We start from the raw sequence: 16,519 nt of genomic DNA, 5'->3' as shown, positions 1-16,519 counted from the left end.
TTTTTTTAACCTTGCATGGAATAGCTTTATGTTCTGCATTCTTATTCCCTAATGGACCTGTTCTCAAATATATTCGAAGATGGGATGTCTGTTTATATGAATTTTCTAACCCCAAAGAAAAAACTTTATGTAAATATAACCCTTGTTCTTTACTGGAAAAAAAATAAGACACCACATAAGCGACTCCAGGGCGGAAAAGTATACGGGCACTCTGATGCATTGGTTTCTTGCGAATCAAATGGAAGGGGAAACATGAAGCCAGGCAGTTGATTTTTTTCCCACATAGCGTTTTACTAATGTACTAGTGTCAGGGACAAACCAACTGAAAGTTTTAACAAGTAGGACCAAAAAAAGTGTTGTTTGGAGGAACAAAATGAACGACTCCCCATTTAACTTCTTTTTACATTTGTTAAACAGTTAAAATCGTACCTAAAGCGAACAACGGTTCCAAGATGACCCTGGAAGAAATGATTTATATTTTCCATTCCAGTTTGTTTCCTATTCAACCACCGCCCCGAAATGGACTGTTTGACTGTGCTTTTCACAGTAGGTCATTAAAGGAAACCCATACTCAGTTTATTTTCCTCATTAATTATTCAAATAGACAAAACACAAGGTCCACTTTAGCAAATCTCCCACTATTAGCCGGCTGGCTAATTCTGCACTACAGGAATATTTAGTTTTTAATTTCTTCCAAGCTCAAAAATATGTTGTATAAATAAATAATCTTGCAAGACTCGCTATTGATATAAAACAGCTTCCGACTCGTGGTGTCTTGTTGCTTATTTCTCACACCTCGTTTCATCCCTGCAGCTCACTGTCACACAAAATAAATAAACTGAGAGGTAGACAAAAGAGTTATATATAAGAAGAAAAGTCTGGGAACAGAGCTCCAAAATAGCACGATCTGTCTGCTTTTGTCAAGCAATTACACACGACTGTTTCAAAGTCTGTGATATCACCATCCCTTTAAAAATTGACAAATCATCTCTAGAGTCGTTTTGCTTGTAGGCTTCTCCTTAAAACTGAGCAAGATGTTCATTTGAAAGAAGAGAGAGAAGACACCTCTGCTTCCAATTTCCTGTCATTTCATCATTTTAATATTTTTGCGGGGTGATTAACTCAAGTATTCGTCCTTGGCTTTCTTAATGTCACTTGACGGTAATAATCGCGGTGCTCTGGTGTGCGTCGTGGGCAAGCGTGACGCTGTCTGCGGTACAACAGCACCCTCTCTTGATCGTTTACAATATGGCAATGTCACCGTGCAGAAGCGTGCTCAATTAATGAGTGATCGTAGTCTAATGCTCCTTCATTGTAAATGTTGCAAGGCAGAACCCTCATGGGACGTTTGAGTTTAATGCATGCACTTTTTAATCATCACACTTCATAATGCATTACAGCTGGGGTGGTACAGTGCCTTGGGGGATGTTGTGCGACTGTGTGCCCGTGCGTGCGCACGCCCATATGTGCGTGTGACTGTGATTCTCCCCCCTCATAGTAATGATAAAACCAAATATCACATTGTGTGCGTGAGCGAGCGCGCGCGTGTACGCGTGCGTGTGTGGTGGGCTTTAAAGAAATTAAATAAAAATGAAATAAAAGTATAAAAAAACAAGAAAAGAAAAATGTTATTAATAAATTTCCCTTGTTTTGATAATCTCCCTTTAAAAAGTAGATTTTCTGCCACAGGTATTTTGCATGCGTTCTCATCTTCTTGAAGCTGAAATGCAAATTTCTCTCTAGATAGGCTGGTTTCCGTCCACAAAAGCGGCATGAACACACTGTACCAAAACACAATGTAGGCTGTGTTAGAGATTTTGAGCTTTATTTTTGGTTTGGTCATTGCAAGTTTCAGTAAAAATGTCAGCCCTCCTCAGCTTCACGCCAGTCTGTATGCTCAGAACACCATGTTATAGTAGTGTGTCAGGAATTTCAAGCATGCAAACTATCAATCTGTCTGGATATGTCCACTGACACTCTTTCAGTCAATATGTACTGTTTATCAGCTTGATGAAATTTCATGTGGTTCATCACACATTATTCTTTGAATTCTGCTAACTGTGTGTAGCAGTGCTTTCATGGGGTTCCTGTAGATCTAAGAACGTGTTATTCAGAATCTCATCGATATTGATAAATAATGAGCAAAGCTATTTTAAATGTTTTTATACCTAATGCAAACCGCAGTCTAACTGTGCGCATGGGTGGACTAATGTTTCTTTTGATATTTTCATAAACAAGTATAAAGGGTCGTTTGCGCCATTGTGGGAGTGAACACAGCCGGCTTACCGGCCATTGGAAGCGTCTCCTCTCATTCCCTTAAAACTTTTGTGCAAAAGAGATGCGCACAGTACGCAGTACTTTTATAAATAACAGCAAGGTGATATATAGTTGATAAGAATGTTCACATACTACCACTGTGAAGTGGGTATATGAAGCACTTTCTACAACAATAATTCAGGGGGTTCAATGCATGCTGTTATATTTGTGAATAGAATACGATGACATCCACCACACTTGTCTGCGGAACTCTGCGGAGCATCTGCCCGTGCCTCAATCAAATCCTCCAAATTTGTGTTAACACTATCGGCGCCATAACTTAGACCTGCTTTTAGATGGCTTAAGGTCTAGTCTATGCTCAGCAACCAAATTGTTAAGAAAATGCCCTCGGTGCATCGGAACGCCCACCGAGGTGCACAAATTTCCCAAAGACACTGAACTACAAAATTTCAAAGGCAAAACTGTCTTACCACTTTCAGTAGTGTCCAATTAGATTGACCTGATAGAATTTTCCTGATAGATGCCCTTAGAGACCATATTGAGAAGCTCGTGGATTGTACCATTATGCTCTGAGGTAATAATCAACTTTACAGTTCTTAATTTATGAAATAACCAAAAAGAAAATAGACAAACCAGTTTGACTATTAGTTTGTCATGGCTTGTAAGTTGTGACAATAATTTTTTTTGTCACGTTGATACTTTGTGTATTTAATAAGAACCACAAGTTCACAATTACATTTTCTTTCTTGACACTTAAAGTAGTATTTTGTATGCAAAGTCCATTTCCCCCAATCTTGAGGAGGTTGTTTGTAGCGGAGCTTTGAAAACTTTGGAACATAAAGGTAAAATTTGGAAGGTAAATAATGATTGAGGGAGAAGAGATAACCAGGAGGAGTTGGTTCTCAGTGTCTTGATGAGACACTCATACTTGGTTTATAAATTGCTGCACCAGGAACAGAACTGACATAATAGCTTCTGAGGCCGTTTGGGTAAGTATGTTTAATTTGTTCCCACAATAATCTTTCCACATCCACCTTGAAACATGGATTTGAACATGTAGTAAACTTAAACGATTGTATTCAGATGCTAACTTGCTGTACAAAATTATTAAAAACATAGTAACATTTGCTCTAGGAAGCATACTATAATAATAGAAATTCTTACTTTTATTTATTCTCGTGAGTGGGATATATAAAATACAGTAATAAAAACATCCCAGTTTTGGCAGTCAGGCCTTGGATATTGTATCATAAACTTGGACTTGGACAATAAGCGCTAACAATATGTGATCCTAAATGTCTCATACAGAACACAATAAACTTGATATTGATATTAATACTTTCGCCTTGTGCACACAAAAGAAATAAGAAATAACTGCAGTAATCTGAGCACACAGCTTTAAACAGGACTCATCAACACAACTGTAGCAATGTGAAATATCAATATGATATATTTTGTGTAATTCACAATTGTGTAAACTTTTATTCAATCCGCCAGACTTTGAAGGAGAAGCAGATGACTTTGATGTTCTGTAATGCTACAGGCTTGACAGGAAGCAACATATTTTAAAACATTAGCCACCAAAAAAACTAATACCATCCTTGTTTTTATTATTCACAGTGACGTGTTTGCTTGAATTGCTGTAAAGGGAAAAAGGTAGCCCAAAAATATATAGTCGAGACAAGAAACATAAGAAAATGTTCACGTATAAATCTGTAGTTCAGATGATGTGACCAAAATGTCGTCTTACACAGAGCTTTCTTTGCTTTTTTGTAAAACCAGAATAACAAAGCAATACATCAACTTCTTGGCAAGCTTTTACAGCTTGGCCAAGAATATGAAAAGTGTTGATCGGTTGAGAATGTCAAGAATGCACATTCCAGTTTGGGAGCGGGTCCTCCCGAGTGGGCCCACACATGCACCAATGATGGATGGGGGGGGTGTAGACTTGGTCATGTTTTTTATTTTCTCAAAAATCTGGAAAGCAGTAAGGATAAAAACAAGTGTCTCTCAGAGGACGTGTCTTTGTTGTTTTGGTGAGCCGCTCTTCTTCATTTGTTTATAGTATATCAAGCGGGCGTGGGACAAATAGCGCTCAAGGCAGTTTCACCACCACCACACAAGCACCTGCCCTGCCAATGTTTAGAGGGACCTCCTGCAGAACAAAAAAATAGGTTAACATGCAGTTTCTCATTTCAGGAATTCAAATAGTTCACTATGCCTCTAGCGTGATGAAAACAAGATTGGAAAAACACAGTTGATAATTAAAACAAGCCTACAACAAATAGTCATTCAATTTGCTTGGTATAAAGAAGTATGTGCATTTTTTACTTTTCTTTATGATTTCAGAATTATTGGTACCGAGCTTGTTATGGCTACAATGTAAATTCGTATAGTTCAGCATAGTACCTCGGTCCAGTCATTGTTCTGCGCATCGTATGACTCAACAGTGTTAAGGTACGCTTGCCCATCATATCCGCCCACAGCGTACAGCCTGTCACCCAGCAGGCAGACGCCCACTGCATCTCGAGGAACACTGAGAGAGGACACAGTTGTCCACGTGTCTGTCTTGGGGTCATACCTGTAATTAGACAAATGTTGTTGTTTTTTTAATTACGTTCTAAGCGTTGTGAAATATACTGAACACAGTTCCCAAAATTCTGGGAATTAAGTATACAAAATTGTAATGTTTTCAAATGTATCCTCTCTTTAATAGCTCAAGTTTCTTTGCAGTGATTTTCAAAGTGTGGAACGAGTATCATGTGGGTTCCCTCTTTTGGAGTACAAAAGAATAACTGAATGAATATTCAACTTGTGCATAATACTGTCATTCAGAGGATTTAACTTTTTTTAGTTCAGTATTTACATTTGTTTCTTACAGATCGGTTGTATAAGTACAATACATTTTGTTTAATAATAAACTATTTCTTTTCAGGATTATCAGCAAGATACTTTGTGTATCTACTGCTACAACGGAATACTTTTTATCATGTCAAGGGTTTCAGTGAGCTGAGCACCCTGGACTGGTCACCAGTCACTTGGTAGGTACACATCGAGACAATCAACCACTCACACTCATAGTGCAAATTGAATCTGCTCTGTCTGCACCCAAATCAGGGGACTATATTGCTTCACCATCATTGACTGGAAAGCATTATCTAAATTTTAATTAATCCCTTTGCCTTAATCGGCAAACAGCAAAACAAATGCGTAATTTGTTTTTTGCTTTTCTCTTAATCACAGAGGCCTTAGGATTCACTAATGGGTCTTTTCGCTCTCAAAAAAGTGAAACTCTTGGAACTAGCAGCTGGCAGACGATAGATCCAAAAAGAGTCAAATTAAATATGGGAGCATCATATTGACGGTTGTTTTTTTCCGGTCTAAAGTCCTCCCATGTGATGTGTCATTGATTTATGACTTGAACTACATTTAATGATTTTAACTTGTGAATTGGAGCAATGCAGTTTGCTTTGTTGTATATCTAGTGCTGCGTGTTCGCACTGTAAAATCTCATTTCACATATACATACATTATGGTACTTATTTTATTAATTAGTTAAAGTGACTCACGATGTTCGATCCATGAAACAGTTACTAGAAAAACCTCAGCTTTCAATTACTTTCCCAATCTGTGGAGATCACTCAAGCATTCCATTATAATTAATAATCAAGATGATAAATGGATTTTCAAAGTGCAAAGTCATAACATTTAAAAAGTGACAAAGAATAAATGCATACATGCCTAAAATATTTGTGTTTGGGCAAGCCAAATGGATAATTATAACAAAAATAACAATTTATAGCTGCCATTTGCCACTCAAACAAAACTGAAAATTTACTTTGAGTCTGTCAACACTTCATTTCATATAAACCATACAAGTCCTACTTGGAGAGACCCCAAAAGCAGGTAATATAATTCATATTTATTCACTACTTTAATGCATTATTACCATTATTTTAATAATATTGGATATATGAATATTATCATATATCATAAATAAGATTTTCATAAGAGGGGCTGAGCAAGGAACTACTACTACTGGTATAAGCTCACTTATATATCTATAGGGACCAACAGGTGGTGCTAGACACCAGGAAATATACGAACTGATGGAAACCATGACCTCAGCTGGGGAAACAAATCATCTTTTGTTCCAGTGAGAGAAAGTCATCAGTGTCCACACCCATGAGTGAATTCCTCGCGCAAAACCAAATTTTGTTCGTGTAACATTTCTCTGTGCATGTTCTCCGGAGGAAAATAATTTCTCCCACCTCTCAACACAGTCCGAGAGTCGGGAACAGTGGTTGGAGGCCGGGGCGTCGTGTCCGCCCACGGCATAGAGAAAATTATTGTAGGTGGCCACACCCACTCCCCCTCGCCTCTTGGTCATCGGGGCGCACATGCTCCACTTGTTGGTGTGAGGGTCGAAGCATTCCATAGATCTCAGACATGAGCTGCCATCCCGGCCACCCACTGCAAACAATCTGGGAATGTAAAAGCACAAATGTGTAATGATCTCAGTTACTGAAAGAGATAAAAAAATAAATAAAAATCAACAGCGCCTTATGTTTACAAAACTAACTATAATCAGAATGAAATTGTACTTTGGTTGTGTCTTTGTCATTTTGAATGTATTTTTATTTTTTTGGTACTGCTGTAGTACATCCGCATAGAAAGAGGATCAAACAGGTATTTGAAAATTCTAGTTTGATTGATTTTCTTTTTATCTTGCACTCAACAAATATTCCATGTATATTCCATGTATATAACATATTAAAACTAATTCTAAAACTAATAAAAACTCAAACAAATGAAGCATTTTTACAAAAATAAAAACTAACAAACTTTCTCTAAAATGGGTATCACCACCAGGTAGCCCTCAAGGTTCGCATGAGTAGCCCACGGGCTGTTACAAAAATAGCCTACCAATGATGGGGCATTGTGATTTTTTTAGGATTGTTGTAGAAGTGTTCATTTGAAAATGTAAACAATGGAAGAGGTTTATGGAAATAAACCTTTTCATACTGGTATTTATCTGGTTACTAATTACTTTAAGAGTATTTGGCGAGTGCAAGATAAAAAGAAAACTCACTATGAATTGTGTAATAATGTAAACCGCAATTCAGAAACGACTGGTTGACCTTCCTTCTGTATAAACATACATCAATACAAAAAATACATTATTGGATAAATCTTGATTTTGAACTGGTCCAAATAATCCATGAGACACATTTGTGTCCAATTATGTGGTATTTTTGGATCGTACTGATGGCTTCTATTATGGAAACATTAGTAGGAATACAGTATTGAGACACGGACTAAGTTGGTAAGACCCCACTGAGGGCCCCGGTACCAAATGCAAGTCCCACCACTGATATTAAGAAAAGTAGCGGAATGATTCAAGTCTACCGTCCCACTGCCAAGAAGCAGAGTTTGTCGGCTATGTTTCCAGCCAGAATCATCACGAGTGCTTTAAGAGCCGGGAGCCCACAGGCCCAACAGCAATAGAGACTTGGAAAACAGTTTCCTTGTTGTCTTTTTTGACCTACATTTCAAAATAACTCTGCATTTGCTCCAACAGAACATCTTAGCATAGAAGCCTCGTTTCTTTCTGTCTTTGTTTTTTTGGTTTTCAGCACCAATATATTTAAAGTCACATGAGAGCTTTATTGTTACAGTCCTTTTCACAGACTGGGGCTGAATTGTCAGACAAAGTACTGATTTGGATTAAATGTGTCATTAAAGTCACGCATCTAATATGTATACTGCTGCATCATTTCCAGTATTTCACATAAAATTGTGCAAATACTGCATACTCGCATTCCTGAAAGTAGACTACAATCTAAACCAGCGCAGTCAACCGATGTGGTACAGTCCTTGTTTACTTTTGTAACGGTTTAATATCTGATAATGATTGTTATTGACTGACTAGATTTTGGTAATCTGGCTAGAGCAGGGGTGTCAAACTCATTTTTTTCACGGGCCCCATTGGAGGGCCCTTTCGGAGGGCCATTATGACTGTCAACCCAAACAAATGTATGAGCATCTCATATTATATACAGTAAAAGCTACAAAACAAACTGACAAATAACTCATTTTCAAATCAGACGAGTAAAAACTGGTCAAATATTTAAAAAAAAAGCTATTATTAAAAGTGAAGACAATTAGCAATTCTAGTAATGACACACGAATTTGATGCACAATTTGTCTTCGCGGGCCACATAAAATGATGTGGCAGGCCGTATCTGGGCCCCGGGCCTTGAGTTTGACACCTGTGGGCTAGAGCATCACAAATTAGGCTTTCTGCTCACACAACACATGCAGAACATACAACAGTCACTTTACGTGAAGCACTTTCAGGGGCCTCTGAGTGCTACATAGAAAAACATTACTCGGACCTACATACAGACATACAGTGGATATAAAAAGCCACCTGAAGAAAATCAGCCTTGCTCCCTCACTCACTCACTCACTCACTCACTCACTCACTCACTCACTCACTCACTCACTCACTCACTCACTCACTCACTCAGTTAATTGATCATTTACTCCTAATAATGCATCATTTTATTTGACACTATCAGAGAGCTTTTTATTTTTCACAATATGTCAATGAATGTAATGTAGGAATTAGATTAAAATCCTTGTCTTTGTAAGGACACGATATTTATTACAGCTCTTGAAACTAAGTAGTAGCTTCTTAAGCCGCACTACGTATTAATAATTTACAAGTGCTGTTCGAGTCCTCTGAATGTGGTATGTTTTGGGGGGTTTTAGCCCCCCACCCCACACACACACACACCTCCCAGTTGTTTTTTCCCACCTCACATTTCCATCAATTTTGTCCCAAGGCTCGAAACAAAGCAGCAGATGGTCAGGAAGTTTTTCCTTACATATTGCATAAATCAGCATTTTGCCCTGCACAGGCTGTCGGCAAGGGTCAGAAAAGGCCAAACAACGTACTTCCCATTGAGTGCGGTGACTCCCATGGTGCTCCGTGGTGTCGACATACTGGCAACATAGTTCCATTGTCGGGCCTGCGGGTCCCAACGCTCCACTGTGTTGAGATAGCTCCAACCATCATGACCGCCTACAGCATACATGGGGCCCTCCAGCACAGCAATACCTGCACATATTGAGCCAAGACAGATGCTGTGCCTAATAAACTGAGAGCTGTGCATGATAACATGCATGTACCTCATACTTGCAAAACTTCCACTGCAATGGCAAGCTACTTCTTCAATTACTACTACTATTACAAATATAATCATAACATTTTATTTAGTAGTGGCACCTATCTGCAGTGACGCTTGCTTGGCATCCTAAGTCAACCATAAATCACAGAGGAAATCTAAACAATTGTGAGCTGCAACTGGGCAAACCTTTTCAAACAGGAAGATAATGAAACCGCCTTGTTTTTCTTTGGTCTCAAATCACAGCGGAAGACTGTTTTACAATAGCGCACAACATATTTCTAAGTGGTGAAAGTTTAATTATTTTGTGGGAGGAACCGAAGGACAATGTTGCACTAAGAGAGGTCTGAATTAAATCAACACTGTCATCAAGAAGCAATTCTGAAGGGTGAAGCTCTCTTTTAGTGTGGTTTGAGAAATTAAGATGAATTGTTTTTTCTTGTCTTCCCCTGTAAGCTGTGGGGACACTGGGAAACGTACAGCGCAAATATATTTCCACTGAAAATAAGCATGGCACAATCAGAGCAGGCAGATATTTGGGCTGAACGAAACATCAAAGAAACACCTAGGTGATGTGTAAAGTGTGCTCGGGTTTACTGAAACCCCAGGCCCCACGAAGCTTTGACAAGATCTCGATGTTCTGTTACCCAGACCTCTTTCAACCATGAATCAAAACGCTTCTGATCTGAGATTTGTCGGGCAGGGAGGATTGAGGAAGATCCGGGACAGCACTGCCCACATTGCTTTGATCGGGCAAATAGAATATATCAAAGGTGTATCTCTAAAGATATGTTTAATTTCAAATTCACAGCATGTTAGCAGGTACCGGTTGGAGCATACATCCAGAAAATGTCCTGTATCCCTCTCAAACTTTGTTGACTGAACAAAAACATGACATGAAAAAAGGTGTGTTTTTAGTTTTTCTATCTATCTATCTATCTATCTATCTATCTATCTATCTATCTATCTATCTATCTATCTATCTATCTATCTATCTATCTATCTATCTATCTATCTATCTATCTATCTATCTATCTATCTATCTATCTATCTATCTATCTATCTATCCCAATGAAGATGGCTCACTGTGTAAAATGTAAAAACAAAATATAATGGTATAACTGAATACAATAGCAAGGCCGATGAACATTATTTTTATTTAATTTTTTTTGCAAATACTTTTGAATTATTTTGAATTTGATGACTGCAACACGTTCCCAAAAATGGACGCTAAATAAAGGACTTAAGTTGATAAATGCTAAATAAATTTATGAAATTAATTAAACTAAAATTATTTTTTGGAACATTGAACAGGTAAATTGAAAACAGGGGAGTGCCATGATTGGGTTCCTTAAAGGCTCATCTAAAATGGACTGCCACAAAGTGGACAAGTGTGACCCAGAAGTGGTCTGGTGAGCCCACATTTCAAATTGTTTTTGGGAAATCACAGACAACGAGTCAATTGAGACAAGTTCATTGATTTCATTTCATACTTTTTTTCTAATGTAGAATGAGTGTCTTGGACCAATAACGGTTGTAAAACACTTTGACCGAGCGACCAACCAACCAGACCCAACCAGACAGACGTCCACTCACCTAGTCCATGTCGGTGTGTTGACATGGGGGGCATGGTTGACCACACTTTGTTGACTGGATTGTAACACTCCACCATGTTGGAGGTCTTGAGCCCATCTCTTCCACCAACTACATACAGCTTGTTTTCTATAACAGCCACACCAAACTGCAGCCGGCGTCCGTTCATAACTCCAAGTGGGACCCAAGTGTTGGTGCGCAGGTCATACTTCTCGATGGTGGTTGAACCTAAAAGACACAAATCTCATTGTAGATCGACTGCTTTGCTATGTGTGAATATCTGGTGTAAATGGGTCATACTGTACCCTTGGTAGCATCCATCCCACCAACGGCATAAAGTGCCCCCACTGTGGACTTTCTGGGTTTGGTTCTTGGGCTCTGAAACATGGGACGGCGCTCAGGCAGAAGATGATACTTCATGGCCTCCATCAACAGTTTTTGGCATTCCAGATCATCAGAGAACATCTTGTTGTTTTCCAGATCAGCAATAAGCTGCATTTAAAAACAACAACCCATAAGTGCACTAAATCGGACAAAATATCTATTAATCTCGGTGCGCAGCAGAAGTCACAATTTGGTGGCAGAAAGTCCATCTGAAGGATTTAATCTGATGCCCAAAATAATGTGCGCAGTGTGGTTAAAAAAGATCAATGACAACTGATCAATTTAAGTGGCCACAACTGAAAACATTGAATATTAAATATTTAAAAAGCATGAACATGTTGATTTAATCCTGTTTATTCAAGAAATAAACTGATCCAATCGGGCCAGTGTCCCTGAACTTCAGGTGGCTCGATATAGTCGCCACCCGGACATTGTTAATGCAGAACACAGTGCCTGAACTCGCTAGACCGATGTGACGTTTTCATAAATCTATGAACAGCCGTCATCAAACCCTCTACATAATTGCAATACACACATATCATGCAAATGATCGGTGGTAGGGGATAGTCTCCAAATTAGTCCTAATGTTGCAGTGATGATAAAGCGGAAAAGAAAAAATATCCACAGTATTTTCACATAACTTCAAGTAAGAAGACATGATGTGTCACCTGTGCAGGAAGAAGAGGCAGGCGAATGTAAGACAGAAGGACTCCGAGGTCCTGTTGTCGATGCTGGACGTCGTATCTCACCCACATCATCAAGGCCTGGAAGATGGTCTCCTCATCAGGCACGTTGATGTCATCACTGGACAGCAGCTTAACTATCTCAGTTGTGGGTAGCAGAAGAAACTCCTGGTTCTGAATGACCTCCAGAAAGTTTTCCTGGTTTTAGAGATCCCAAAGGGACAGATAACCATCAGTCATTAGACCAGAACTTCGCCTGATGCATGGGTCTGTGTGTCTATTTTTATTACTGCAGCAAGGAGAGCAACGGCATGAAAGCACAGAGAGGAGAGTTCAGGCTTCCACAGTCTTCTCATAGCCGATAACAGCGATGACTTATGCTCCGTTGCTTCAAATTCCAAAGGCGTAGATATAACTGTCACTTATAAAATAAAATGATGGCGGCAGCAAGCAGGCCCAGCTGAAAAAAATTCCCTTGAAAACCTTCATCAGCTTACAAAGCATTTTTGCCGCTGATCATACATGACACCATTAAGTCTTTTTATAAGCTTTTTTAACGAGCAACAGAAAAGCCCTGCATTATCATCACGGCGCTGCAACTTTTGATGTGGAAGCTCATCGCCATTGCCCTCCTAAAGATTGATCTTCATTTTCTGGCCTGCAGCCAGGGCCATGTTACAACACTGTGCGGCAACCTTTTCAAGGGCACTATCGCAGGGCACTTCCATTAGAGATGATGTGATATAAAACGCCGCGCGTGCACGCCCCTGTATTATCTTAGCACCATGCCTCAGTCCAACCGGGAGAACCGAACATATTTTCTTTGGAAACAAAGCATTCATTGTTAAGATGCCTTAGTGGTTGCTCAACAGTTATCTAAAACAAGCCCACTATTGATCATTAACGTCCAGATTACAGTGTTTCGCTCGGCTCCATTACCAGAGCAGGATCTGAGAGCTCTATACCACAAGCTTTAATGAAAAGAAGGATGTGCATTGATCAGCTGTGGTTACACTTGATGGAGAGACTCTTTGACGTTGCTTTAGGACCAGTAGGTTCTAATTACCAGGCTGACAAGACGATTGAAAGCTAAACAGTGTTTGTTTCATAATCATTTTAAAGGATGTGATTTCATTGGCTTGCAAACTCACTGGTGGGTAAAACAAGAGTAGCGGGAGAGGATATGCATCGATTAAAGCCCTGCAAAAGAGGAATGGAGAAATAAGCTTTACTTTCTATGACAAGTCAATTGAATTAGAATTTGTGTTGTTTTTCCATTTAGCTGGTTGACTGCACCGTAGACATTACTGTGTAAAAGTAATGGATACTGTATCACCATTTGCTTTTTTGTCGCAAGACTTCTTACCATATCAGTCATTTTGATATATAGTAAACAGAAGTGGGGGGGTACACCAAAGAAGATGCTTAATTGTCCCGAGCCTAATTATGCTATCTACTGGAGATTGCCTTCAGATGTAGGCTTTGACTGGTGTCAATGTTGTTCTTCTTCTTACCAATTTGAAAGAATTCAATCAACAGTGCCTATGATATTTGCAGTTAAGTGGGTGCCTCAGTTACTCCAAGACTGATTATTTAACAATCAATTTCATGTTTAGGGATAGAATTGAGTACATGTATTTAGAATTTAGCTATTCCAATTTCATTATCAATACTGCGTTTCAACACAATTATTGATTCTTGTCTATTTTCATTGGGTGAAGGAATGAAATAATACAAAAATATTTGTTTGCTTTAACTCTTTAATATCTTCTGCTTTGGACAAAAGATACAACATAGCCAGTGCACTAATCATAACTTGTAATGTATCCTTTAGGTGAAAAGAAGAACAAGTAGGCGACTTGCTTCTCAATCAAGAGGCATAAGTTACAGGTAAATACAATAAGTTTCATGCTGATTTTGCATACCTTAACAGATATCAGAGCGCTTAGGAAATTGTCTAATTACACTCGAGAGAAAAATTAAATATTGTATTTAAACAACCAACTGATGTAGTAACGTCACCATTCACCATTGACACAGAGCTAGGCTTTCTTTTTTGCCCCCGTATTAGATAAGTTTTCCAATATATGAAATTTTGGCTTCAAATATTTGGCAATATTTGGAGTGCTTCTTTAAAAATCGAATTGTTCCAGACTCATTCGGACATGAAACAAATAATTGCTGCTAAGAAGAACATATTTGACTTTGTTTTGCAAATAGCATCCACACCATTACTATAGAAACCCAAACAGAGAGATTGGGGCTTCTCCTCAGAGCACAATTGAGAGGTGAGAATCAGAGCAACCTCACCAGGCCAAGCTGTAGTCAGTCATGAGGCTAGCAAGCCACAATTTGTAGGAATCAAATTACCGCCTCTAATCACGCTGTTTATGAATACATTAAAAGTAGTAACAACAGCAAATTCTAAGGTTAGAAATTAATTGATGAGTTTAGATTTCATGAACAACATGTATTTCAGTGTTTCTTTTCTACTTGGATACTGATTTAGGATGCCTAAATGAAGTGAGAGCGACACTGCATTGCCTTTATCTCGTCTGGCACAGCCTACTAAGTAACTTTTAGTTTTGATAACGCACTTTGTATCACTTACTATTCTTTGTAATAATGTGAATAAGGCTTATAAGTGTGACTTGTTACACCATAATGCTATTCCACTGTTTTATTTACTGTTTTAATAGCATTTTTATCGGCGGAGTTTAAAAGTGGTTTTCACTCTCCAATTGGTCGGACCACTCACAAACTGTTAATTATTGTCATGTATTTTATGTCTTCGACATGCCGATAAATACCTGCTCTTGAGTAAATCGCCTTTTAGATTATAATAAAGTTAAGGTGCATGAATTAAGGCACAATTAAAAGAGCATTTCTAAAATGAGATACAAACTTTATCGGTCAGGAAAAAACAAGCTTATTAAAACAAAACTATCTTCACTGCTAAAGTAGGATACAGACTTCCAGGAAGTCCACAGATTTTTCTCCTCATTACCAAAGCAATTGAACAGGAAGTTCAGCCATCCTGTGCAGTTTGATGATTAGATTAACCTCCTGATCCCGGAAGCCAGCTTTGTAAACAGGCTGAGCAGATGTCCTTTAGGAGATAACAAATACCCAGCTGTGTCACTCCTGCATGGCCAGCCAAGACCTTATCTGACAAGCATGTGTATGAATCTTAATCGAATGCAAATATTTCTTTCTAAAATGTAACAGGAATTCCATTTCCAGGTTGAGCTGGTTGCACTAATCAAACGTGCAGCTACATGGTATCTCTTACTGGCAGCTGCTGAAATAAATTAGATCAACTGAAGGCATCAAACCTTTCATTTCTATTCATATGTGCATGTCAACCAATTCTCTTCACAAAACAATAGATGATAAACATAACTGAGACATCTTCATTTCATTTCTTTACAGGTTATGAAAGGTTATTTGAATGCAACTAGTCTCAAAATAGGGGATGGTAACAAAGAGGATGAGTGCTCGACTCCAAAGGAATTTGCAGCATTGCATGACATCCAACCATCTTCTGTACCGCTTGTCCCCACGGGGATCGCGTGGGCATTCCATGACATTTATTTCAAAAAGTAATTGTTATGAAAAGACTATGGAATTGACAGTAGTATTTTGGGGGGTAGACTGAAAACAATATATGGTAATTTATCAAATATCCCAACTCAACTTCTAGTACACTTTAGCAACATTCACAGTTGTAATGAAGTGCTGCATATAAAACATAAATCTCAATTATTAAAATTAAAATATAATTCAATAATACATGAATAAAATGCACTTATTTTATGTTGCAATTTAGCATTCCGGAGGTACACTTTTATTGTTTCCTTGTTGCAGAGTCTACGTACTGTGTGAAACCGCGATTATATAATATAAGACATTTATCTTATAATATAAGACATGTATCTACTTAATCTACTATGAAGTAAATGTATTTTTTTTTCATCTAATTAGTACCGTAATTTTCGGACTATAAGTCGCGTTTTTTTTTCATAGTTTGGGTGGGGGGGCGACTTATACTCAGGAGCGATTTATATACATATATATGGTTTTTTTTCACTTTTTTGGGCATTTTATGGCTGGTGCGACTTATACTCCGGTGCGACTTATAGTCCGAAAATTACGGTAATTGGGGAATATTTGCACATTATTTTCTATGTTTTTAACATCGGATGTATATAGTACAGGAATGCTGTTTAGTCTAGACAAACTTCTTTGTGTTTTTTATACGTTAATATATTCTTATCATACCTCGTTTAGATAATATCCGTTGTATACGCAGTTCTATTTAAATCTGATTTCACCCCTATGTATGATTTATGAGAGTCTAGCTAAATCACCTGTCAGCTGCAACTATTT

The 16,519-nt window shown here is 38.3% G+C and overlaps 1 protein-coding gene across 2 annotated transcripts in view; it reads right to left on the bottom strand.

The window, feature by feature from the left end:
* Positions 1 to 3,260: 3,260 nt before the first annotated feature.
* The window catches only part of klhl4 (kelch-like family member 4), a 37,205-nt gene continuing 23,946 nt past the window's right edge, over positions 3,261 to 16,519 (bottom strand). For both annotated transcript variants that reach the window (XM_037261421.1, XM_037261420.1), the window contains exons 5-11: positions 12,116 to 12,328; positions 11,369 to 11,555; positions 11,067 to 11,291; positions 9,241 to 9,403; positions 6,549 to 6,761; positions 4,687 to 4,858; positions 3,261 to 4,432 (exon numbers count right to left, since the gene is read on the bottom strand). In XM_037261421.1, coding sequence (XP_037117316.1) covers positions 4,373 to 4,432; positions 4,687 to 4,858; positions 6,549 to 6,761; positions 9,241 to 9,403; positions 11,067 to 11,291; positions 11,369 to 11,555; positions 12,116 to 12,328 — 1,233 coding nt within the window. In that variant the 3' untranslated portion in view covers positions 3,261 to 4,372. The remainder of the gene's footprint in view (positions 4,433 to 4,686; positions 4,859 to 6,548; positions 6,762 to 9,240; positions 9,404 to 11,066; positions 11,292 to 11,368; positions 11,556 to 12,115; positions 12,329 to 16,519) is intronic.

The sequence above is a fragment of the Syngnathus acus genome, chromosome 10, assembly GCF_901709675.1.
Source record: "Syngnathus acus chromosome 10, fSynAcu1.2, whole genome shotgun sequence".
Lineage (NCBI taxonomy): Eukaryota > Metazoa > Chordata > Actinopteri > Syngnathiformes > Syngnathidae > Syngnathus > Syngnathus acus.
The sequence above is the reverse complement of the archived record's forward strand: the minus strand, read 5'-3'. Positions and strand labels throughout refer to the sequence as shown.